This window comes from Hyaena hyaena, unplaced genomic scaffold, assembly GCF_003009895.1.
Source record: "Hyaena hyaena isolate Hyena2069 unplaced genomic scaffold, ASM300989v1 scaffold_7, whole genome shotgun sequence".
NCBI lineage: Eukaryota > Metazoa > Chordata > Mammalia > Carnivora > Hyaenidae > Hyaena > Hyaena hyaena.
The window spans coordinates 7346388-7373520 of NW_024080639.1; the positions used below are offsets into that span (position 1 = coordinate 7346388).

At 34.0% G+C, this 27133-nt stretch overlaps 1 protein-coding gene across 3 annotated transcripts in view; it reads right to left on the reverse strand.

Annotated features, from left to right (window-relative positions):
• The window catches only part of PHKB (phosphorylase kinase regulatory subunit beta), a 234772-nt gene that overhangs the window by 117048 nt on the left and 90591 nt on the right, over positions 1-27133 (reverse strand). For all 3 annotated transcript variants that reach the window (XM_039241575.1, XM_039241564.1, XM_039241571.1), the window contains 2 exons: positions 26041-26156; positions 8435-8498 (listed from right to left, as the gene is read on the reverse strand). In XM_039241575.1, the coding sequence (XP_039097506.1) occupies positions 8435-8498; positions 26041-26156 (180 nt within the window). The remainder of the gene's footprint in view (positions 1-8434; positions 8499-26040; positions 26157-27133) is intronic.

The window sequence follows — 27133 nt, forward strand, 5'->3', positions numbered from 1 at the left end:
CAAGAAAAAGGAACTTTTAGAATGCTGGACATTTTGGTTGTAAGATATTTCACAAAAATTCTAACACTGGTTGCATTTAAGAGTGATCTAACAGAAGATTTAAATTTTCTTTTTAATATTTTCAGTATTTCCCAAATTTCTTGCAATAAACATTAATTTTAAATAAAAATAAATGTTATTTTTACATTTTCCAGATTTCTCCCTAGTTTTCTTATAAATCAAAAGATAGTGATTATAAGATTAGAACTAATCAATTAAGGATACTTATTTTAATAAAGATAAAAATAGTTTAGCTAGCATTTTTGACAAGGAATAAAGCAAGAACTAATTAGAATTCATGAAATCTGAATTATACAGTCCTAAAAAGAACATTGATTATATGATCAAACTAAACAAAGTTAGATACAATCTAGAATTAGAGACATAAAAAACTATTTGATTAAAGTATGAAGGATAGGAGTATCTTTAATAATAATAATGCCACATAGTACTAGCTAATATTCACAATATCAAGTACTGTTTTTCACATGGATTATCTCACTTAATCCCCAATATGTAGATATTATTATCCTCCTTTTAATGAAGAGGGTGCTGACTTAGTAGTTTAACAGAGGAAAGTTTAAAAAATCAGGTCTTTGACATAAAAGCTCATGTCTTAACATGAGTTATAAAATTTCCCACACTAAAAATTATCTTTCAAGTAAGAACCAAAAACTTAAACAAAAAGATAGGTAACTAAAAAATGGCAATTGGTTTGATAACCAAGTTAAATAAAATTTACTATTAGTACTTTCCATATTCAAACACATCATCATAAGTAAACATGGCTTTGTTCTTTTACAGGGGAGCTAAATATTTTCATAATGATAACTGGGTCAACTTATCAGGAAAATGAAATAATACTAAATTTTTATGCACCAAAAAAACCCAGAGCATCCAAATACATGATGCAAAACTATAGACCTGAAAAGGGAAATAGACAAATCCATAATTATAGTTAGAGAATTTAATCTTTTAGTAATTGATAGTACAAATAGAGAGAATATCTGTGAAAATACAGTAGAAATTAAACAAACATTCAACTATCTTGACCTAATTGACAGTACACTCGACCAAACAAACATCAAAATACCCATTTTTTTTCTCATGTGTGTGTGGAACATTTACAAAGACAAATCACATTTTGTGACATACAATTAAAAACATAACAAAATACAGGGTGGGGACCTTATTTGTATCCTGATTAGCATGAACCTACTTGAAAAAAAACACCAAGAGGCAAAGGATGAAATTTAAAAAGGTACTAAATCAATAATAATAATGAGTGTTAAAAAAAAAAAAGAAAATGCAGAGAATAAAATTGGAGTATAGAGACTGCTTCCATAATAAGACAATACTCAGGAAAATACATGGGGAAAGGAAGAAGAGAACTCTTACAACTTTCATGTTACTTTAATATTACCCTTTAAATCTCTCCAAATTTACACCAACCTCAAAGATGCATTCACCCTGAAACTGAAATATCTTGAATCAATCACCTAGACTGACTCAAAATCTAGTACTATTATGCTCTACATCAAAATATCAGATTTACTATATGTATATTTTTCCTGTTAACCTGTTCATATATGAGTATCATCTCTAAAAATAGAATAATTTTCCATTCATGGCACCATTTCTTAAATCTCTTTTAACTCTGATAAATTAATAAATGAAAAATGAATGAGTGAGGCTGACTCTTAACAATGAGATTAATGCTAAACTGTCCTTTCTATGATTTTAAAGTCTCAACTTCTAGTCTCCACCCACAAAACTGAGCCCAACAAAGCTTGATGCAGTAGCTGACATTGTCATAGTCAAATGTTCTCTCCTTTAATGAAAATAAACAAGATAGAAATTGATCTCCTCTCTCAAAGAATTGACCCAGGTGACACATAGTCCTAAACAAGATGAATATTAAGCAAAACAAAAAGATTGCACATGGCAGTATACAAATGATTGGCTTAGATGAGAGAATACTAGTGATAATAAAATTCTTAAGTCAACAGGAGAAAAACAATAGGGAACTTGGGGTACTTTCTGGAGAAGGTAAACTAGGATATGGGGAAAGGGAAGCAAATAGAGTAAGTAGTTAGAACAAAATAGCAGAGAAACAAATGGGTATGAGATGTTGGGAATCTGTGAGTATAGAAAACAGGACTTATAGTTTATCCTTAGGCTGATAATTAATAATGTTAGTTGTATGCCAAATCACTCTGCCTTGAACTGAATTTTTAAAAGATATAGTCTAAGTAGGGCAATCAATCTTTAAATAATGAAGTGAAATGGCTAATTTGGCAATTCCTGCCATTCTTTGATTAATATAAACAGCAAACTTCTATTTTCTGGCCAAAATAAATGGCTTAGTTATCTAACTTCAAAGTATTTGTTGAGATTTCTTCCTCTGTCAGCCTCTAAGAAATATGCATAAAATGAAAAATAATCTCATAATGTTGCTATATTTAAACACTGAGATCAAAGGTTGGTTAATTATCACCTATTTTAAATTATCAGACATGTTAATATTAGGACTGTAAACTTCAAAGGAAGCTACATATGTCTCCATTACTTTGGACACTTTTCATAAGATGAGCAATTTCTCTAGTCATCACCTTTTAGATTCTGGCCTCAGATCATCTGTCATTATCTTGGTTTCTCCAATTAAAGACACAAATATGAAAGGATGTTTATTATGTATATGTCACTGCAAAATATCTGATTAGCTTTGGATATTTTATTTTCACCTTCCATTTCCTGAAATCATTCCATCACTGCCATAACATCCCAACTTCAGCTGAAGAACATATTTTAAGATGAATAGTTCAAACTTTAATCCCCAAATTGAGTTTCTGCAATTGTGTCCTAGTAAATACACTAGAATATGAGCCAGCCTAACTACTGTCATGGGGACTTGAACTTTAGTGGTGGGTTAAGAGCTGCTCTGAGCCATGTACCCAAGGCTCCATTACCACAACAAACATTTCTGAGATGTCACCAAGGGTGACATCTATGACCGTAAGACACTGCTTATCTCTTTAGTCTCAATTCAAAATGAAATGATTTAAAGGGCTGTCTGAGCCTTTCTTTTCCCCATTAATTACTTCTCTGAACCTGAGTTAATGCCCTCATCTAGCATCAAAGAATCAAACAGTGAAACTGGTCAGTGTATCTACTATACATGATATTTTTTCTGTTCTTCTGAAAACAAAACCACACCAGTCTGATCATGCCACATTCTTCCCTAGTTCAGCATCAGACTGTCCCCTAGCTTTGTGGTAGATCCTCATGAGTGACATTCTTACAGGAAGGATATTTGCTGATGGGCATTATCCCTCTGCACCATGGCTGTGGGTGGCATGGGTGTGTAAATGGCCAATGTTTTTAAAAATATTTTTTTAACTTAAAGTTTACTTATTTGAGGGGCACCTGGGTGGCTTAGTCGGTTAAGCGTCCGACTTTCGCTGAGGTCATGATCTCGCGGTTCGTGGGTTCGAGCCCCGCGTCGGGCTCTGTGCTGACTGCCAGCTCGGAGCCTGGAGCCTGTTTCATTCTGTGACTCCCTCTCTCTCTGCCCCTCCCTTGCTCAAGCTGTCTGTCTCTCTTTCCTAAAAATAAATAAAAATTTTAAAAAAATTATTAAAAAAAAAAAGTTTACTTATTTGAGAGACAGAAAGACAGAGAGAGAACAACCAGGAGAGAGGCAGAGAGAGAAAATCCTAAGCAGGGATTCGACCTCACAAACTGAGAGATCATGACCTGAGCCAAGATCAAGAATTGGACACTTAACTGACTCAGCCACCCAGGAGCCCCCAACTTTTTAAAAAATGTTTATTTATTAATTTTGAGAAAGAGAACACACTAGCAGGGAAGGGGCAGAAAGAGAGGGGGGGAGAGAGAATACTAAGCAGGCTCCATGCTGTCAGCCCAGACCTGAGCTGAAATCAAGAGTCTGATGCTTAACCAACTGAACCACCCAGATTCCCCAATAGCCAACTTTTATATACTGACAGAACAGGAACCTCCAGAAGCCCCCCTCACAAGCTATGCTTCTTTTTTCTACCAAAAATCCTACTCACATGCTGTTGAAGGAATTTTCAAACTACAGAGAAAGATGAACCTGAGTGTTAATTCTCAGGGTTTCAGAACAGTATACCTGAGACTTAGACCCAGGAATCATAAAACTGCTGTTAACAATGTCTATGACATTTGCTGAGTGCAAATTATGATTTATTTAAATATTTCTAATGATATTTCTATATATTGTCACTATATTTATATGGAATATATATTGAAATTATGATGAAATATTTGATTCTCATATTGAGGATTATATAAGTTATGTTCCTAAATGTTACAAATTAATTCACCTTTATTTTAAATTTATCAGTAAAGAAATTAGACCATTTAATCATATTTTCTTCTTACATATTCTTTTGCAAAGGAAAATAAGTTTTGAAAATAGTTTCAGAGTGAATATTTAAATAATGGTTTTCTCTGGAGGGGGTTTGCCTGGGTGGCTCAGTCAGTTAAGCATCCAACTTTGGCTCAGGTCATGATCTCACAGTTTGTGGGTTCAAGCCCCACATCAGGCTCTGTGCTGACAGCTCAGAGCCTGAAGCCTGCTTTGAATTCTATGTCTCCCTTTCTTTCTGCCCCTCCCTGCTTATGCTCTATCTCTCTCAGTCTCTCAAAAAAAAAAAAAAAATATATATATATATATATATAAATAATGTAAAATAAATAAGGGCTTTTTTCTTGAATAATAAAGCAAGTCTGATATTTAAAAAAGCAGAAACATGATAATCATAATGAAAGCTAAAAGCTTATTCCACCTAATAATTTCCCATAAAAATAAAAATTAACATCTGACTTATCTCTTATACTGAAGTACACTAAGGGCAAAAGGCAGGGCTTTCACATTGTTTAATAAGTAGATACTTCTTTCAAAATTTCAATAATTACGAAGAAAATGGTGCAGTTAAAAGGTATAAACTCTCAGTTATAAAATAAATACTGGGAATATAATATACAGCATGGTGATTATAATTAATAATACTGTATTGTATATTTGAGTATTGCTAAGGGAAAAAGAACTTAAAAGTTCCTATCACAAGACAAAAAAATTATAACGAAGATGTTAATGAATGTTAAACTAGACTTTAATGTAGTGATCTTTTTGTAACATATACAAATATCCAATCATTATGTCACACATCTGAAATTAATGTTTTATATCAATTCTCTCTCAATAAAAAATTTAATTAAGAAATGAAGAGTTTTTTGACTCTTAAGTTTCTTAAGAGTTTTCTAAGACAAAGCACAGCTGTCACTTCTATAGACAGAAAGCATTCAAGATCCAAGATTCCTTGTACCAATAGCTGCTATTCCAGATTCTCTACCAAGTGTCTTTGGTTTAATTTCTGGTTTTGCCTCTCTGTTTCATGACCTGTGAAAAGCAATCTCAACTCTGACCACTCATTTTGAAAGAAGGGCCCTTCCAGTTCCAAAGATCTATGACCCTCTGAGTTGTCACCAACAGGAAAAACATTTTTTGAAAGCTCTGAATTAAGGACACATACTCAGGTCTTCCAAAACACTGTATCAATAGTTGTCAGAAATAACAGAATATACAGGTGACCTGAAATCCCTCAAGTCTTGAAGAGGTTTCTTTGGTTTTTCATTTGAATAAAAATATTTCTTTGTTATATCAGTTATTTTTCTAACCACTGACTTTTAATTAGACCACAGCTCTTTAAAGTACATGAAGCAATATTATAAGATGATTAAATACTAAAAAGATCGCATGCACTTTTAAATGCAGGTACCTCTTTAGCAGGTACTTCGCTAATTTAATTTCGCAGTGGTAGAAATTTGCAAAACTAGGATTCTCTCTGATAGTATCCAAAAAAAAAAAAAAAAAAGGATTTTACTTGCAATAGGTAACATCTGTGTGGCCACAGGAATAAGACACTATTTGTCTATCTGAAATAATCAAGAAATAGTCAAGTCAGTGAACATTTGGTGCAAAGCTCTGCTGGAAACAGACACAAGCTAAACAAGGTTAAGAATGAACTCTGCTTAAAGCAGTTGTTCTCATCCTTGGTTGCACATTAGAATTCCTGGGCAGTATAGGAAAACCTCAAAACCAAGGCTTCCCCCAGACCAATTCAATCAGAATTTCTAGGGGTACAGCCCAGGCATCAGTATTGTTTTTAAGTTCCTTAAATAATTCCAATGTGCAATCAGGATTGAGAAATTATGGCTGGGTAACAATACCAGCAGTATATATAGAACTCAAAATCAGAATGCATAAAAAAGCAATTCAGTGCTTTTAGAATTATGGCTGGCTGAGGGATCTAGGAGAGCTTCCTGGTAAAAGGAGCCTGAAGGCAGAGCTCTGAGAGATGGGGTGTTAGGAAAGGTGCCATTAGGGGTGTAGGTATCTAAGTAGGTGGAAGAGGTACATACTAGATACAGAAGAAACATATGCTACAACTCAGGTACATCAAAGGAGATGGCACAACTGCAGAAAAGAGCTGATAACTACTTCAAAACATCCAATGTAGACATACAACTCAGTCACTATTTGGAAGGCCATGGAGAAGAGGAGAGCAAGACCTGCATCATTCCAGACTATAACACTACTGGTTTAGTCCATGACTCTTCTCAGTCCCCTTGAGATTTGAAAAACCTCTCTAGAGATTTTTCAGTCTTTCTCTTCATTTCCTTTCTTTAGTATTACTAGTATTACCAGCAATTCATTAATAATAATAAGATATTAACACTGAGGGTTTAATTTTTGCCAAGCAGTATGCTAGTTAAGTTTTTTAATTGCATAAAAACCTTCTGAGTTAGGTCCTAGTATCATTATCTTTATCTTTTTAGTTGAGGAAGATGAGACATGGGAAAGTAACTACCCAAAGTTACAGAGCTCACCGGTGGGAGTACATAGCATACAGTGATCCTGTTTCCTGACACACACACATACACACACACACACATTTCAATGAGTGAGGAAGGGATAAAAGGAAATGAAAAGCACTGAAAGATGACATGTGGGATTTTCTTGAGTATGTTGACTCTTCCACAGAGAAATGTTGATAAAGGCAAGGGATCAGGGCCAGGAGAACTAAGAATCTCCAGGAGAGGCGTAATATTAATACTCATGATTTTCGGTAGGCTCACACACTGTTAAGTCCCCATGAGCTCTGATCCATCCATTTCTCTAGCCAGAGGTCTTGAGAGAGGAAGAAGAGTGTGGGAGTGAGTGATTTAGCACCTCTTGGGAATCCAGAAAGGTTTTTCTCCTTTTCCCAACCCTTTCATGTTTGTTCTCATTCTTCATTCTTCATGGATGGGATATAACCAGAGTCCATCCTCCAGAGGAAATGGAAGAAGAGGCAGAGAAGTAGTTGTGCTACCAATACTCCAACTTGAAAATTTCTTAAATTCAAGACTTGAAGTGAATAGTATTATAACTGCTATAACAAAAACCATGTCATATTTTGCAATAACTTCCTAAAATGTATTTTCACTGACTTAGCATTTTAATAACTTAGGTTTAATTATAATATCAATTGGAAACTTCCTTTACCCTTCCATCTTTGAAATCTACAAAAATTGCTAATGAAATTTGGTTTACTCCTTGATCCAGAAAAGCAACCTACATATTCTTTCCTTCCATTTAACAACTCAGTCCATGGTCACTTGATTAGGTGTAGAAACTGGTTAAACATCTTATGAAAATTTAAGACAACCCTCAGGGTTTCCTTTTGATCCCAAAGAAAATGAGATTTAGATATAAAATTACAGCGAGCTCAGAATTAAGCTGGGATCAAAGTTTCCAATTCTTTGGTTGCACACGTTACACAAATTCCCCTATCCATGATATATACTGATATACATTACATTAAAATTAACATGAAAACTGACATAGAAAAGATATGATTTATAATGTCAGGAATATTTTAAACTGTGAAAACTGAGGGTGCCTGGCTGGGTCAGTCAGTAGAGTGTGTGACTCTTGATCTCAGGGTCTTGAGTTCAAGCGTCATGCTCGACATAGTACTTAAAAAAAAGAAAGAGAAATAAAAATGTGAAAGCTCAACCAGAGATGTGAGGGAAAAGTTACTGAACAAAGAAAATGAGAATTATTTATCAAAAGATAGTTTTAAATTAAATAATGGTTTTTAGTTAGAAAATTAAATTTAAAATCTAACTGGCAAATAAATCATATTCAAAGAAAAGGTAGTTCAACCATGAGCTGGTACATAAATTCCAGACATTCTTTGGTCATAAGGAATGACTTGGTAAATGAGTAGCCACATTAATTAACTATACAATTCAACAAAATAATCAAAATTTATTGTCAATATTGCTGTTTTTTTTCCTTTACCTGGTTGCCAAAGAGGTTGAATCCATTAATTGCTTCTAGAGCTGCTTTTGCTAAGCCAACAGAGCTAAAAGGAAAAAGGAAATACTTTATAATTCTGATGTATCTGGCTACAAAATAACCATTATCTAATGAATATTCACAAGCAAGTTTCTTTATTAACACTTATAACAACTTCCAAGAGAAAAATAATGTCTAAGAGACTTTAATCTGACATTTCACTATTTTAATTTTTCTTTTTTATGGTTAGTGATCTTTTGGGAAAAATATTTCTAAGTTCACCTTGATCTAGACAAATGGTCATACTATTGATTGGAGTAGTTTTAATCCCAGTATCATTTATATTCACTAACTCAAGAAAAAAAAAAGATGAACTTTAGAGGAAGGTGTATTATGGTGACATGTACTCAGTAATAACCAGATTGGGGATCATTAGTTCAGATCAATTTAACAGAACTTTTCTGACATCAACTCTGAGCTTTAAAAAAGATCTTGCACGTCATACACTTACCAGAGTTTAATAAGAATTTAATATAACCATTCAAATGCTCTTTGCTTAGGATCCAATAAAATTGGTATTATTTTATTCTCAAAGAACAACTGATCACCATACTTCTCATTTCTTTGCTATATTCTTCTCTTTGTATAAAATGTGTACCCTTTTGGCCTCTCAAATGCCATATACAATAGTGCTAAGAAGTGGGAAGACCCAAATTTCATTAAAAATGGGACACTTGTCATCTTATAAATATCAAATTTTAAGTATTTTAGATCAAATATCTGTCTAATTTTACTAATTGTAATTTTTTTGTTTTTACTTAAAGCTACTGTGTATGCCATTAATATCATTTAAAAATAATGATCTGTCATCATTTAAGCATTTCTTTAAAGCAGAGATTACAACACTGTGGTCCCCAGAGCAGCAGGATTCCCTGGAAACTTAAAAATGCCAGTTCTCACTCCTCTCTGGGAGTGGGACCCAACAATCAGTGTTAAAAACCCCTCCTCTAGGTCCTTAAATATACTTTAAATTTGAGAAGCACTGTTTTAAGCTAACCATGTCACTGTCATCCACATTTTCTATCAGCTGTTTACATGAAATGTTCTCAAGTAAGGCTACTTTTATTACTGGATAAGGAAATCTATTTTGAAAGAATAGAAAGAAGTGGGAAGCTTATTTTGAAATACATGGGTGGAAAGGTGGAGCAGACATAACTATCGCTATTCCTTTCACTAAATATAACTAAAAACCTTGGACATTACATAAGCAAACATAAAAAGGTTCAGAAAATTGGAAAAAAAGAAAGGCAGACTGGCTAAGAACCTCAGGATGCTAGGAACAGCACTGTGGTAAACACCTTGAGTTTCCTTTTTGCCTCATATATAACAGACTTAAAGAAGTCAACAACTAGGAAATATCAGCAGGTGCATTTTTACAAAAGCCCCAACAAAAGCTTGCTTTCCTTAGCCAAAGGACTAGGAATAGGGAAGCCCAATAAAACAGAAAGCTTTTAGATAATAACCATTCAGAAAAAATACTGTGGCGCTTATCCCCACCCAGTCTCATAAAGGCTGAGTGGGAAACCTAGACGTCTACACTCCAGAGTCTATAATGAGGAGCCATACCGAATCATCAACCCTCTCAGGTGTGGTGATGTCAGAGAAGTCAAAGAAAGAAGCCAAGACTTCTCATTCCCAATGAGTCAGAAGTCTCCCCTCCTTATACTGTAAAGATCACATGGAGCCTAGATTTCCATTCTCTCCCATCAGTAATGAAATGAACCTCTGGGACATCCTCTGGGATGTCATCAGAGGGTCCAATGCAGAGTCAGGTCTTTCACTAATGCCTAGCTCTATGGATATACCCTTTCCCTAACATGTAAGTGGAGGCCAGTTGGGAATAAGTAATGAAGCACATCTATCTTTTCCAACTACGAAGGTATCAGTGGAAGGCAACTGGGGAGCAATATATCTCACCCAGACCCAGAAAGAATGAAGAATCTCTACTTTGGGTATCAACAAAAAACCTGGCAATACATTCTTACCTGGCAATAATACAGTGATGCTCCTGTCCCCATCCCTTACCAGGGTGGTATCAATAAAATACAGCTAAAGTAAAAAGTTAAAAAAAAGATTCAGGGTTTTATAATATAATATCCAGATGTCCATGCCTTAATAAAAAAAAATCACTCATCATATCTAAGAACAGAAAGATCTCAAACTGAATGAAAAAGATAAAGCAATAAATGCTAATTGAAGAGATGTTAGAATTATGGGACAAAATTTTAAAACAGCCATGATAAAAATGCTTCATTGAGCAATTATGAATATGAGTGAAACAAATGGCAAGATATAAAGCCTCAGCTAAGAAACAGGCAGTCTCAGCAAGTCTTTTAGAACTGAAAAATACAATAATCAGAGCAAAAGGCTTAATGGACAGGATTGATGGCATAATGGAAAAGACAGAAGAAAAAACAACTAAATTAAAAGATAAAACAATAAAAAGTATCCAATCTGAACAAAAGAGACTGAAAAAAAAATGAAAAGAGCCTCAGGGATCTGTGGGACTGTAACAAAAGATCTAACATTCAAGTTATCGGACTCCCTGGAGGAGAAAAAGGGCAGGGCTAAAAAAAAAAAAGTAATTGAAATAATGGCAGAAAATTTCCTAATTAGCAAAACAAAAACAAACAAACACACAAAAACAAAAACAAAAAAACCCCTAAGGATTCAAGCACCAACCTCAAACAGAATAAAATAAAAATATCCATGCTATGACATACAATAAGTTTTGAAAACTAATACAAATTAAAAATCTTGAAAAGGGGCACTTGGCTGGATCTGTCAGTGTAGCTTGCCATTCTTGATCTTAGGTTTGTGAGTCTGAGCTCTATGTTGGTTGTGGAGATTACTTAAAAATAAAATTCTTAAAAAAAAAAAAGTCTTGAAGGTAGCCCCAGAAAATACCTTACCTATAGGGAGAAAACAACTGAATAACAAGGACTTATTTATCAGAAACCATGAAGGCTAAAAGGATGTGGAACAAAAGTTTTTAAGCACTGAAAGAAAAGAACTGTCAACCCAGAGTCTTATACCAGTAAATATATTATTTTTATCTATCTATCTATGCAAGACATTCTCAGATAAAAGAAAAAATAAGAGTTCTGTCCCCAGCAGATCTACTCTAAAAGTGTGATTAAAATAAGTTCTCAAAACAGAAAGGAAATGACAGGAAGAAAGAAGGAAAGAAACCAACTACCTTGGAATAATCAAAAAGGAAGAGAGAAGGTGGTAAGTAAAAATATAGGTAAATACAATAGAATTTTCTTCTCTTATATGTGATGGTTACAGCAAAAGCTGTAACACTGTGGTTCTAAAATATGGGGAGGAAATGCTTAGGATATTTATATTATAAATGGGAGAGGGTAATAAGACCTAAATGGAGGTAGGATTTCTATATTTCCCTCCAACTGGTAAAATGATGGTATCAATAAGTTGCATTGTTCTAAGTATATGTATATGTATATGCAATACCTACAACAACCACTAAAAAGCTATACAAAAAGAGCCATTCAAATCCAATATATAAAAATCAAAATGGAATTCTAAAAAAATGCTCAAGAACCCACATGAAGGTAGGAAAAGAAAGAGAAAAACAAGAGAAGATAAACACAAAACAGAAATAAAATAAAATGGCAGAATTAACTCCAAACAATAATTACATTAAATGTAAAAGGTCTAAATATATCAATTAAAAGAAAGACTGGCAGTGTTTATTTAAAAACATGACCAATTATATATTGTCTATTAGACACTTACTTCAAATATAACAATAGAGGCAGATTGAAAGTGTAAGGAAAAAAATGAAATCTCATGCAAACCTTACTTTAAAACAAGCAAGAGTGACTATATTAATATCAGATAAAGTAGATATTAGAGCAAGGAAAATTACTGGAGACAAAGAGGGATATAATATAGTGATGAAAAAAGTCAATTCACCAAGAAGATACAGCAATCGTCAATGTACATGCAGCAAATAAAAGAGCTGCGTAACATGTGAAGCAAAACTGATAGAACTAAAAGGACAAACAGACTAAATCATAATTATAGTTGGAGACTTTCTCAACAATGAGTAAAACAACTAGACATAAAATCAGCAAGGATACAGAAGAACCATTAATCAGCAGAATCTGATCAATATTTTGTATAATATTCTTGCTATGAACTAAATTAGGTGTCCCCCCACCCTTACATACTTACACTGAAGCCTACCCTCCACTGTTATGTATTTGAAGATGGGGTCTTTAGAAGATAATCATATTTACATTAGATCATGAAAGTGGCCCTACTTATGGCATTGGTATCCCTATAAAAAGAGATGCCAGAGATAACCATCAGCAAACCAGAAAAAGAGTCTTTACCACAGAATCAAATTAGCTAGCACTGTGGTCTTGCTTTTGGTCTTTCTAGTCTATAGAACTATATGAAATAAATTTCTATTATTTAAGCTACCAAGTCTATGGGATTTTATGACAGCCAAAGTTGACTAATAAAATCTACATAACAATTGAGTATACCTTTTTTTTCAACTGCCCAATAACATATACCAAGATAAACTATATCTTGGCCATAAATAAAGCCACAAAAATATACAAGTACTAAAATCATAATGTGTTCTCTGACTACAATGGCATCAAACTAGAATCAACAATAGAAAGGCAATAGGAGAATCTCCCAACACTTGTAAACAAAATAATATATGTCCATCAACACAATCCACATGGGTGAAAGAGAAAGTCTCAAGTGAAATTAAAAACAACAACAACAAAAACTGAACATGACCAGCAAAGAAAATGAATCAGTAATCAAAAATCTCTCAACAAATAACAGTCCTGGGCCAGATGGCTTCCCAAGGGAATTCTACCAGACATTTAAAGAAGAGTTAATACCTATTCCTCTGAAACTGTTCCAAAAAGTAGAAATGGAAGGAAAGCTTTCCAACTCATGACAAAGACCCCACTAAAAACAATTACAGACTAATATCCCTGATGAACCTGGATGCATAAATTCTCAGCAAGATACTAGTAAAGTGAATTCAAGCAGTACATTAAAAGATGATTCACCATGATCAAGTGGGACTTATTCCTAGGCTACAGGACTGGTTCAATATTCACAAATCAATCAATATGATATAGCACATTAGCAAAAGAAAAAATAAGAATCATATAGTTCCATCAATAGATGCAGAAAAAGCATTTGACAAAATACAGCATCCTTTCTTGTATAAAACCCTCAGAAGGTAGGGATAGAAAGAACACACCTACATTATAAAGGCCAGATATGAAAAGCCCACAGTTAATATAATTCTTAATGGGGAAAAACAGAGCTTTCTCCCCAAGGTCACGAACACAAGAGAGATAACCACTCTCACCACTGTTGTTCAACAGAATAGGAGAGATAAAGGATTTCACAGACAAATAAAAACTAAAAGAATTCCTCACCACTAAACCAAATCTACAAGAGATCCTAAGGGAGACTCTGTGAGTGGAATGTAGCAAAGACCACAAAGGACCAGAGACATCAATATAAGCATGAAACCTACAGACAACACAATGACTCTAAATCAGTATCTTTCAATAATAACACTAAATGTAAATGGACTAAATGCTCTAATCAAAAAACACAGGGTATCAGAATGGATAAAAAACCAAGACCTATCTATTTGGTGTCTACAAGAGACCCATTTTAGACCTGAAGACACCTTCAGATTGAAAGAGAGGGGATGGAGAACCATCTATCACACTACTTGAAGTCAAAAGAAAGCTAGAGTAGCCATATTTATATCAGAAAAATTGGATTTTAAATTAAAGGCTTTAAAAGAGATGAAGAAGGACATTATATCAAAATTGCAGGGTCTATCCTCAAGGAGAGCTAACAATTCTAAATGTTTACGTACCTAATTCGGAGGCACCCAAATATATGAAACAATTAATCACAAACATAAGCAATCTTATTGGTAAGAATGTGGTAATTGCATGGGACTTTACTACTCCACTTACAGCAATGGACAGATCATCTAGACAGAAAATAAATAAAGAAACAATGGCTCTGAATGATACACTGGACCAGATGGCCTTGACAGATATATTCAGAACTTTTCATCCTAAAACAGCAGAATACACGTTCTTCTCAAGAGCACATGGAACATTCTCCAAGATAGATCACATAATGGATCACAAAACAGCCCTCAATAAGTATAAAAGAATCGAGATCATACCATGCTCAGTTCCAGATCACAATGCTATACAACTTAAAATCAACCACAAGAAAAAGTCTGGAAAACCTTCAAATGCATGGAGGTTAAAGAACATCCTAGTAAAGAATGAATGGGTCAACCAGGCAATTAAAGAAGAAATTTAAAAATATATGGAAACAAACAAAAATGAAAACACAACAATCCAAACCCATTGGGATGCAACAAAGGCAGTCCTAAGGGGAAAATACATTGCAGTCCAGGACTATCTAAAGAAACAAGAAAAATCCCCAATATAAAATCTAACAGCACATATACCTAAAGGAACTAGTAGCAGAACAGCAAAGAAACCCCAAGGTCAGCAGAAGAAGAGAAATAATAAAGATCAGAGCAGAAATAAACAATATAAAATTAAAAAAAAAAACCAGTAGAACAGATCGATGAAACTAAGAGTTGGTTTTGTGAAAAAAATAAACAAAATTGATAAATCCCTAGCCAGTCTTAAAAAGAAAAGAGAGGACCCAAGTAGATAAAATCACAAATGAAAATCTATTTATCAAAACCAATCCCTCATAAATAGAAGCAATTATCAGAGAATACTATAAAAAATTATATGCCAACAAACTGAACAACCAGGAAGAAGTGGACAAATTCCTAGACACCCATATACTACCAAAACTCAAATGGGAAGAAATAGAAAATTTGAACAGACCCATAACTAGTGAAAAAAATTGAATCAGTTGTCAAAAATCCCCCAACAAATAAGAATCTGGGGCCAGAGAGCTTCCCAGGGGAATTCTACCAGACATTTAAAGCAGAGTTATTACCTAGCTTTCTCAAGGTGTTCCAAAAAAATAGAAATGGAAGGAAAACTTCCAGACTCATTCGATGAAACCAGCATTACCTTGATTCCCAAAACCAGACAAAGACTCCACTAAAAACGAGAATCATAGGCCAATATCACTGATCAACATGGATGCAAAAATTCTCAACAAGATACTAGCAAACTGAATTCAACAGCATATAAAAAGAATTATACATCATGATCAAGTGGGATTCATTCCTGGGCTGCAGGGCTGGTTCAATATTCAGAAATCAATAAATGTGATACATCACATTAATAAAAGAAAGGATAAGAACCATATGATCCTGTCAATAGATGGAGAAAAAACATCTAACAGAATACAGTATCCTTTCTTAATAAAAACCCTCAAGAAAGTCTGGATTGAAGGAACACACTTAAACATCCATAAAGCCAATTATGAAAAGCCCACAGCTACTATCATCCTCAATGGGGAAAAACTGAGAGCATTCCCCCTAAGATCAGGAACACGACAGGGATGTCCACACTCACCACTGTTTTTTAACAGTGTTAGAAGTCCTAGCATCAGTAATCAGACAACAAAATGAAACAGAAGTCATCCAAAGTAGTAAAGAAGAAGCCGAACTTTCACTTTTTGCAGACAACATGATACCCTACATGGAAAACACGAATGACTCCACCAAGACTCCCAGAACTGCTACAGGAATTCAGCAAAGTTCCAGGGTACAAAATCAATGTGTAGAAATCAGTTGCATTTTTAAAAAAAAATTTTAATGTTTTTTAAAATTTATTTCTGAGAGAGAGAGACAGACAGTGTGAGCAGGGGAGAGTCAGAGAGAGAAGGAGACACAGAATCCGAAACAGGCTCCAGGCTCTGAGCTGGCTGTCAGCACAAAGCCCAACGCAGGGCTCAAAACCATGAACCGTGAGATCATTACCTGAGCTGAAGTCAGAAGTTTAACCAACTTAGCCACCCAGGAACCCTATCAGTTGCATTTTTATACACCAATAATGAAGCAACAGAAAGAGAAATCAAGAAACTGATCCCATTCACAATTATAATTACATTACAATGACAAGAACCATAAACCTAACCACAGATGTAAAAGATCTGTATGATGAAAACTACGAAAACTTATGAAGGAAATTGAAGAAGACACAAGGAAATGGAACAACATTCCATGCTCATGGATTGGAAGAATAAAAATTGTTAAAATGTCAATACTACCCAAAGCAATCTACACATTCAATGCAATCCCAATCAAAACTGCACCAGCATTCTTTTCAAAGGTAGAACACACAATCCCAAAATTTGTATGGACCCCAAATAGCTAATATTGCTAATATTCTAATATTGAAGAAGAAAACCAAAGTAGGAGGCATCACAATCCCGGATTAGCCTCTACTACAAAGCTGTAACCATTAAGACAGTATGGTATTGGCACAAAAACAGACACATAGACCAAAGGAATAGAATAGAGAACCCAGAATTATATATGGCCAAATAATCTTTGACAAATCAGGAATGAGTATCCAATGGGAAAAAGACAGCCTCTTTAACAGATGGTGCTGGGAGAACTGGACAGCATCATGCAAAAGAATGAAACTGGACCACTTTCTTACACCATACACAAAAATAAATTCAAAATGGATGTAGGACCTAAATGTGAGACACGAAACCATCAAAATCATAGAGGAGAATGCAGGCAACAACCTCTTTGACCTCAGCCGCAGCAATTTCTTGCTCGACACATCTCCAAAGGCAAGGGAATTAAAAGCAAAAATGAACAACAGGGACCTCATCAAGATAAAAAAGTTTCTGCATTGCAAAGGAAACAATCAACCAAACTAAAAGGCAATTGACAGAATGGGAAAAGATATTTGCAAATGACAAATCTGGTAAAGGGTTAGTGTCCAAAATCTATAAAGAACGTACCAAACTCAATACCCAATAAACAAATAACCCAGTGAAGAAATGGGCAGAAAACATGCATAGACACTTTTCCAAAGAAAACATCCAGATGGCCAATAGACCCACAAAATGATGCTCCAACTCAATCACCATCATGGAAATACAAATCAAATCCACACTGATCCTCACACAAGTCAGAGTAGCTAAAATTAACAACTCGAGAAAAAACAGATGCTGGCAAATATCTGTAGAAATGGGAACCCTCTTGGGGCGCCTGGATGGCTCAGTTGGTTAAGTATCTGACTTCAGCTCAGGTCATTTCACGGTCAGTGAGTTTGAGCCCCCACGTCCACGTCGGGCTCTGTGCTGACAGCTCAGAGCCTAGAGCCTGCTCTGAATTCTGTATCTCCCTCTCTCTCTGCCCCTCTGCACTTTGTTTCTCTCTGTCTCAGAAATAAATAAACATTAAAAAATTAAAAAAAAAAAAAAGAAACGGGAACCCTCTTGCACTGTTGTTGGGAATGCAAACTGGTGCAGCCCCTCTGGAAAATAGTGTGGAGGGTCCTCAAAAAATAAAAATAGAACTATCCTATGATCTAGCAATAGCACTATGAGGAATTTATCCAAGGAAGACAGGAGTGCTGATTTGTAGGGGCACATGTACACCAATGTTCACAGCAGCTCTATCAACAATAGCAAAATTATGGAAAAAGCCTAAATGTCTGTCAACTTATGAGTGAATAAAGACTTATGAGTGGATAAAGAAGATGTGGCTTATATATACAATGGAATACTACTTGGCAATGAGAAAGAATGAAATCATGTCATTTGCAGCAACATGGATGGAACTGGAAGGTATTATGCTGAGTGAAATAAGTTAGAGAAGGATAGATATATGTTTTCACTTATATATGGATCTTGAGAAACTTAACAGAAGACCATGGGGGGAGACAAAGGGGAAAAATAGTTACAGATAGAGAGGGAGGCAAATCGTAAGAGTCTCTTAAATACAGAGAATAAACTGCGGGTTGATGGGGTGTCAGGTAGAGGGAAAATGGGTGATAGGCAATGAGAAGAGCACTTCTTGGGATGAGCACTGGGTGTTGTATGTAAGCGATGTACCATGGGAATCTACCCAAGATCTACCCAAATCCAAGAGCACACTTTACACACTATATGTTAGCCAATTTGAAAATAAATTATATCTTGAAAATAAATAAATGAATGAATAAAGGTGTTATACCACTTTAAAAAAAGAGAATATGTGGTAAATGTATACAATGGAATATGACTTGGCAATCAAAAACAATGGAATCTTACCACCTGCAACAATGTGGCTGGAACTAGAGGGTATTATGCTAAGTAAAATATATGATTTCACTCATATATGGAATTCGAGAAACACAACAGATGAACATAGGGGAAAGGACAGCAAAATAAGATAAAAACAGAGAGGGAGGTAAACTGTAAGAGAGAAGAATAAATACAGAGAAGAAACTTAGGGTTGCTGGAGGGAAGGTGTGTAGGGGATGGGCTAAATTCGTGAGGGGCATTAAGGATGGCACTTGTTGGGATGAGCATTGGGTGTTATATGTAAGTGATGAGTCACAAGGTTCTAATCCTGAAACCAACACTATACTGTGCGTTAACTAACCTAAGTTTAAACAAATTTTTAAAAACTGGAAAAAACAGAAAATGAATATAATATCAAAATTTGTGTAGGACAGCTAAAGTGGTGCTGAGAGGGAAATTTATAACACTAAATGTATAGCCTCAAATCAAATACCAATGTAAAGAACTTAGAAAAAGAACAAAATAAACCCAAATCAAAAAGAAAAAATATATAGATAAGGACAGAAATCGATGAAATTTAAAACAAGAAAAAATAGAAAAAAACAGTGAAACAACTGATTGTTTGAAAAGCTAATGAAAATTGACAAACCTCTAGCAGGTCTGAGAAAGACATAAGACAAAAGATAGAAATGACCAATATGAGGAGTAAAAGGAAATATCATAAAAGACACAGTAGACAGCAAAAATATAATAAAACACTGTAAATAATTCTATATACATGAATTTGACAACTTAGAAAAAAAGAATCAATTCCTAAAAAAATAAAACTATCATTACTCAATAATGAAATAAATCATTTGAATAGCCCTATAACTTTTAAGGATATATAATCCATAATTTCAAAATGGCCAAAGGACATTTAATCCATAATTCCAAAACAGCCAAGAGAAAATCTCCAAGACTATGATTTGATTGGAGAATTCTACTGAAATTTTAAAAAAAGTTAATACCAAAATTATTTATACTCTCTTCCAGAAAAGGAGAGAAAGCACTTTGGGGTTTATTTTATGAAGTTAGGATTACGCTGATTCCTGAACCAGACAAAAAGAGTACCCAAAAAGACAACTATACACCAGTATTCCTCACCCACATAAATATTAATATCCTTTTCAAAAAATGACTAAACAATTTAGCAACATATGAAATGAATTATCACCACAACTGACTGAGTAGACTTGATTCTAGGGACACAAGTCTGGTTTAATAATCAAAATTCAATCAATATAATCCATCATAATATTAACAGGCTAACAAGAAAAATCACATATCACATATCATATATCAAATCTGTATAATACTGGTGGAGGGATAGACCTATAGAAACCCAAAATATACAAATATGCCCACTTTATTTTTAACAATAGCTCAAAGGCATTTCAATGGAGGAATGATAGTCCTTTTAACAAATGCAAGTGATTCTGGAACAACTGGACATTCACAGATAAAAAAGATAAAGGAAGAAAGAACTTCAACCTTAGGTCATTGAATCTTATGCAAAATTAACTCAAATTGGATCATGAACTTAAATATAAGACATAAAATTATACAACTTTTGGAAAACAAGTTGTTGAAGAAAATCTTAAGGATCAAGGGTTAGGCAAGGAGTTATCAGACTACACCAAATGCACACTCCATAAAAGGAAAACTTGATAAACTGAATTTCATTAAAACTAAAAATTTTTGCCTGTGAAAGACTCTGTTTACAGGAAGAAGACATACTATACACTGGGAGAATATATTTGCAAAACACTTACCTGACAAAGGACTAGTATTTGGAATTACATTAAAAACTATCAAGAAACCTGGGCACCTTGGTGGCTCAGTCGGATGAGTGTCTGAGTTCGGCTCAGGTCATGATCTCACAGTTCATGAATTCAGGCCCTGTGTCTGGCTCTGTGCTGACAACTCAAAGCCTGAAGCCTGTTTTTGATTCTATGTCTCCCTCTCTCTCTGCTCCTCCCCAGCTCACACTCTGTCTCTCTCAAAAATAAACATGAAAAAAAAAAAAAAACCCTAAAAAAACTAACAAGAAATCAACAATAAAAAAAACAACCCAAGCAGAAAATGAGCAAAAAACCTGAATGACGAGACATGTCACTGAAGAGAATCTATAGATAGCAAATAAGCACATGGAAAGATCCAACATCATTATCCACTAGGAAATGAAAATTAAAGCTACAAGGAGGTATCACTACAAACCAATCAGAGTAACTAAAATAAAAAGTAGTGATAACAAAAAATGCTGGCAAAGATGCAGACAAATTGTATCACGCATTCATACGCTGCTGGTAGGAAAGTAAAATGATAGAGGACTCTGAAAAAAGTCTTAACAGTTTCTTTGAAATCTAAACATGCAACTACATACCAACTGTACTACTGGGCATTCATCCCAGATAAATGAAATGTTTTGTTCACACAAAAACCTGTAGAGAATCTTTTTGTTGGTTGCTTGTACTTTAGGTGTCATATCTAAAGTGTGACCTTGTCTAATCCAAGGTCACAATGAATTTACAACCATGTTTTCTTCTAAGAGTTTTACAGTTTTATCTCTTACATATAGGTCTTTGATCTATTTCCAGTTAATTTTTGTACATGGTATGAAGTAGGGATCCAAATTCACTCTTTTGATGTAGATATCCAATCGCCCCATCACCATTTGTTGAAAAGACTATCCTTTCTCTAGTGAACTGTCTTTGCACCTTCATCAAAATCAACTGACCACAAATATATGGATTTATTTCTGGACTGTTAATTCTATTCTATTGATCTCTATATCTGTTCTTAAGCCATTATCACACTATTTAACTATTATAGCATATTATTATACTAATCATAAGCATAGTACTGCAGTAAACTTTGAAAATGGAAAAATATGAACCAACTTTGTTTTTTCTCAAGACTGCTTTAGCTATTCTGGGTCCCTTGCATTTCACTGCCAGTGAACAAGTACTTGATGCTTCCACAGGTTAAACAAATTTACATAACATTTTACATGATACTGCTAGTATACTCAAGACAAAGACAGTAGTCTCTTTTCAATACAAAGACACTTTAGAGCAATGACAAGGCCTGAACCTAAAGGAATAAAATCCAAGTAAAGTATATGTGGTGGCTTATGCACAAACACATGCATCTAACCTAGTAAAACCAGAAAACTTCCCCCTATAGTGTGAGGTATGTGTTATTATGATTGTTTGCAGCATTTTGAGAAGTGAGGGAAAAAATAACTTATTCAAAAGGCAAAAATATATAAGAAAGTCTGTGCTAAATCAAATCCATAATGTAGCCAGCCCAAGGTTCTGTCTTTAATAATGGTACAAAAAGATAGTTAAGAGATGAATTTAGAAATGGTCTTCTAAATAATCCATTACAAAAGAAACAAACATTGTGCCTGGAATATAGTAAATGTTGAATTCTTTCCATTTGAACTTTCTTTCCTAATGCAACTGGTTAAATAATTGGACTTAATTGAAATTTACAAATATGTCAATTTACTATTCAACGCTTATTTAAATCAAGCTATTCAGAAACTCAAACATACTCCTAATCTGATTTACATTTTACTGACAAATATAATACATTATGTTGTAAGAATTAAAAATATTTTACTAGCATAAGACACAGAAAATTAAGTTATTCTAATGATTAGCTATTGAATGTATTAATATTAGGGGACTATTATCAATAGAACATACACCAATTTGATTCTTGCAAAATGTTACCTCAACATTTAAAAGAACTAAAAGCAACATTTCTTGGGATATAGCTTATAATAATGTGATTCGTTACATAAATCAAGTTTTACTAGACAAAAGGATGGGTTTAGACAAAGTGATTTATAACTCACCATGGAATCCAAAAAATGAACTGGCAAGCATGGGAACTAAATTCAGTCTCCTGCTCATTACTACTATGCTTTAACTCCCTGAGTTACCCAATCACACTGAAAAAACAAGGACTTTACACTACTATGGTTTTAATGGGTGTTCATGAATTGTTCAGTGTGGTAAAAATTCATAAAATGAAGCACAATGGATGGATGGTTGCTTCTATCATAACTCAATGACTAGAAAATGACTTAAAAAATGACTTAAAAAGACTAGTTACTTTAAATAACAATGTATGGGAAAAATGGGTCACTAAAAATATCTTAAATGGAATAAAGTAGTGTTATGATGGTTACTTATCTGATATTTTAGTGATAGCTTTTAAAAAAATAAAAAGCTTAAAAAATCATATTTAAATTCTTTGCTTCTAAGGTCTTCTTCATATTGCAAATACAAATTTTACAAAGTGAAGAAAGGAGATTATGCTGTTAAATGTAAAGTTCTATTTAGGAGTCAATACTTTCAAAAACTTATCTTTCCATTTGGGTATATATCTGGATTACTAAGTTATTAAATACAGGTTTCCTTATTGCTTCCCAATAACGAAAACAATTCAAAGGTAGGTTTGAGATTAAATTCTTAATTTATAGAAGACTCCTTTCTTTTCTAAAGCAAAGAGTTTTGGTTTAAAGAGTTTAAAGGCAGCCTTGAAGAATAGGAATATCCTTACACAAATGAACAGGGGGTAAATATTAAGATTAAAATACCTAAACTAAACCTGTGTGTGATTAGTCCTTCTGTTCAAAAAAAGTATATCCTCTTAACCAGCGATTCCTAAACTATTTCTCTAGTTCATTTAAGTCTCACTGTTCTAAACTGACCTATAGCTGATAACCTTTAAACTCTTAATTTTTTAGTATGAATTGGATGGAGCTAATTAACTGAGCTATTCTTTTTTTTAAATTCCAGTATAATTAACATAGTATTAAATTAGTTTAAGGTGCACAATACAATGAATAAATTCTATACACTACTCAGTGCTCATTAAGGTATGTATACTTTCGGAGCACCTGGCTGGCTCAGTCAATAAAGCATGTGATTCTTAATCTCAGGATCATAAGTTTAAGGCCCACATTGGGCATGGGGCCTACTTAAAAAATTTTTTTAAAGATATGTATAATCTTAATTCTCTTTATTTGACCCATCCCCCAACCACCTCTCCTCTAGCAACCACCAGTTTGTTCTCTGTATTTAAGAGCTTGGTTTTTTGTTTTTCTCTTTGTTTTGTTTTATAAATTCCACATATGAGTGATATCATATGGAATTTGTCCTTTCTCTTATTTCACTTGCTTGATACATTCTGGGTTCCTCCATGTTGTTGTAGATGGCAATATCTCATTCTCTTTATGGCTGAGTAACATTCCAATATATATACACACACACCCCACATCTTCTTTATTTTTGCATCTGTTGATGGGCATTTGGGGTTTACATATCTTTCCAAATTAGCGTTTTCATTTTCTTTGAGTAAATATTTATTAGTGGAATTTCTGGATCATATGGTAATTCTATTTTTAATTTCCTGAGGAACCTCAATACTATTCTCCACAGTGGCTATACCAATTTGCATTCCCACCAACAGCACACAAGTATTCCTTTCTCTTCACATCTTTGTCAACACTTGATGTTGCTTATGTTTTTTACTTTAGCCATTCTGACAGGTGTAGAATGATATCTCATTGTGCTTTCAATTTGCATGTCCCTTGATAATTAGTGATGTTGACCATCTTTTCGTAGGTCTGTTGGCCACTTGTATGTCTTCCTTGAAAAATGTCTATTCTGGTCCTCTGCCCATTTTTAATCTATGTCTTCCTTGAAAAATGTCTATTCTGGTCCTCTGCCCATTTTTAATCAAATTCTTTGTTTCTTTGGTTTCAAACTGTATAAAACCCTCATCATACATACCATTTGCAAATATCTTCTCCCATTCAGTACACTGCCTTTTTGTTGGTGGTTTCTTTCACTGGGCAAAAGCTTTTTATTTTAGTGTAATCCCAATAGTTCAATTTTATTTCTGTTTCCCTTACTTGAAGAGACAAATCTAGAAAAATATTTCTATGTCAAAAAAATCACTGTCTAGGTTTCCTTCTATGAGTTTTATAGTTTCAAGTCTCACCATTTAGGTCTTTAATCCATTTTGAGTTTTTTATGTATTATGTAAGAAACTAGTCCAGTTTCATTCTTTTGCAATGTGGTTGTCCATTTTTTCCAGAACCACTGTATATTATTGTATATCTTTGCTGCCTCTGTTGCAGGTTAACTGATCATATATGTATGGGTTTATTTCTGGGCTCTCTGTTTTGTTCCACTGATCTATGTGTCTATTTTTTTTGTGAGTACTATACTGTTTTGATTTTACAGCATTGTAGTATATCTTTAAATATGAAATTGTGATACCACCAGCTATGTTCTGCTTTCTCAAGATTGTTTTGGCTATTTGGGGTCTTTTGTAGTTCCATACAAATTTTAGGATTATTCATTCTAGTTCTGTGAAAAATGTCACTGGAATTTTGATAGGAATTACATTACATCTGTAATTGTATCTGTATATTGCTATGGGTAGTATGGACATTATAACAATATTGGTCTTCCAATCCATGAGCATAGAATATTTTTCCTTTTTTTGTGTCATTTTTAATTTCTTTCATCAGTGTTTCATAGTTTTTGGAGTACAAGTCTTTCACTTCCTTGGTTAAGTTTATTCCTAGGTATTTTATTTATGGTGCAATTAAGCTATACTTTTAGGTTAAAAGATAACCTAGCAGGCATAAAATTTGGATATTTGAAAGGTATGGTCAGTTACTAAAGCTATTTCTTTAACCCTAAGGAGTAAAGGAAATTCATACACCATTAACATCAGTCATCAGCTATTGTTGTTTATTAAGCCCATTAAACCAGAACTCAATATGTTGATCATACATCCTACAGAAAACAAAAAATGTTAAGTTTTATATGAAAGGTGTGAGTATCTGGTTAGGATAAAAAAAAAAATCAGCTCTACAATATGGAAGGGAATTTTACATGCAATGTGTATACATTTGGTGATTGACAATCCTAATATATTTGATCTTTCAAATGGTGTCATTTCAAAAAGGAAAAAGAAAGACTTAGATCAGCAAGGCCAAGGCTTGGATTGGAGGCTGATAAATGGATACTGACATCATGAGAGGTTGGGAAAGATACCCTACATTTTTCTTGCATCTGTTCATGGGCACTGAGAGTAGTCTCTTGCTTTACTTTTAACTGAATTTCATCTGTATCATATATAGAAAAATAAGAGATGAAAATTAACACAGAAACCACAGCTGCAATCCAATACATTGATTTTTATTCAAATTCCATAATTTAAATTAAAAAAACATTCAGAAATCAGCAAATTACCTTGAATGTAACTCTGTGCTGCCATTATTATATTTGCTTCCTCTTTCCCAGACACCAAAGTCAGGTACACGGTAAACTCTTTCTACACAAAATACAAGGTTTTGAATAAAAGAAACCTAAAAGAAAAGAAAGGAAACGTAAGGACACATGCAGTAACAGGCTCTTTAGATACTGAGAAGAACAATCAGATATCATTTGATATCCAATTACACACTTGCCTACCAACACTTATTTTAACATGTTCAAATTTCTTGTGATTATTATATTACTATGAATACTGTTATACCTTTTTTTTTCTCATATAATGTCTAAAGTGAGAATCTAATATACAGTACAGAAATAGAATTTAGGGGTGCCTGGGTGGCTCAGTCAGTTGGGTGTCTAATTCTTGATTCTGGCTCAGGTCATGATCTTGGAGTTGTGGGATTGAGCCCTGCATGAGGCTCCACCCTGAACTTGGAGCCTGATTATCCCCACTTCCCCCTCAAATTAAAAAAAAAAAAAGAAAGAAAAAAAGAAAATTTAAATCCTGTCAATGCTCCAACTATAATTCTTCAGTGATATATTAGTATTCATGGAGGCTAGGTATCCTAAGAATTAAGAAAAATACAAAGCATTATTTTATACTAGGTAATACTATTTGTTTTCTAACATGTTCATGTGAAATGTTAAATAAGTCTAAAACTTTGGAGATAAAAAGTTATTTCTCAGTTCTAAAATAAGTCAGTCTATGTTGGATCAACCTGGAGTCTTGAGTCCATTAATCCTGGAATCTAGTATTCTTCTGGCCTTTTCTACAGCTGTAGATGCCCAATCTTATAAATCGAAGCTTAGGGTTGGAGATGGGCTCCAACCAACGGGCCAAGATGCACAGCTTCCTTTTAAAAATTTCAGACAACTGATGAAATTTGAACTCTCAAAAGTAATTATAGAAAGTAAAGATTATGGTCAGTTCTTATTTAATAAAGCTCATCATTTTAATTTTTTAAAAATATTTATCCATTTTTGAGAGACAGAGTGCGAGTGGGGGAGGGGCAAGGAGAGAGAGACACACAGAATTCAAAGCAGGCGCCAGGCTCTGAGCTGTCAGCAG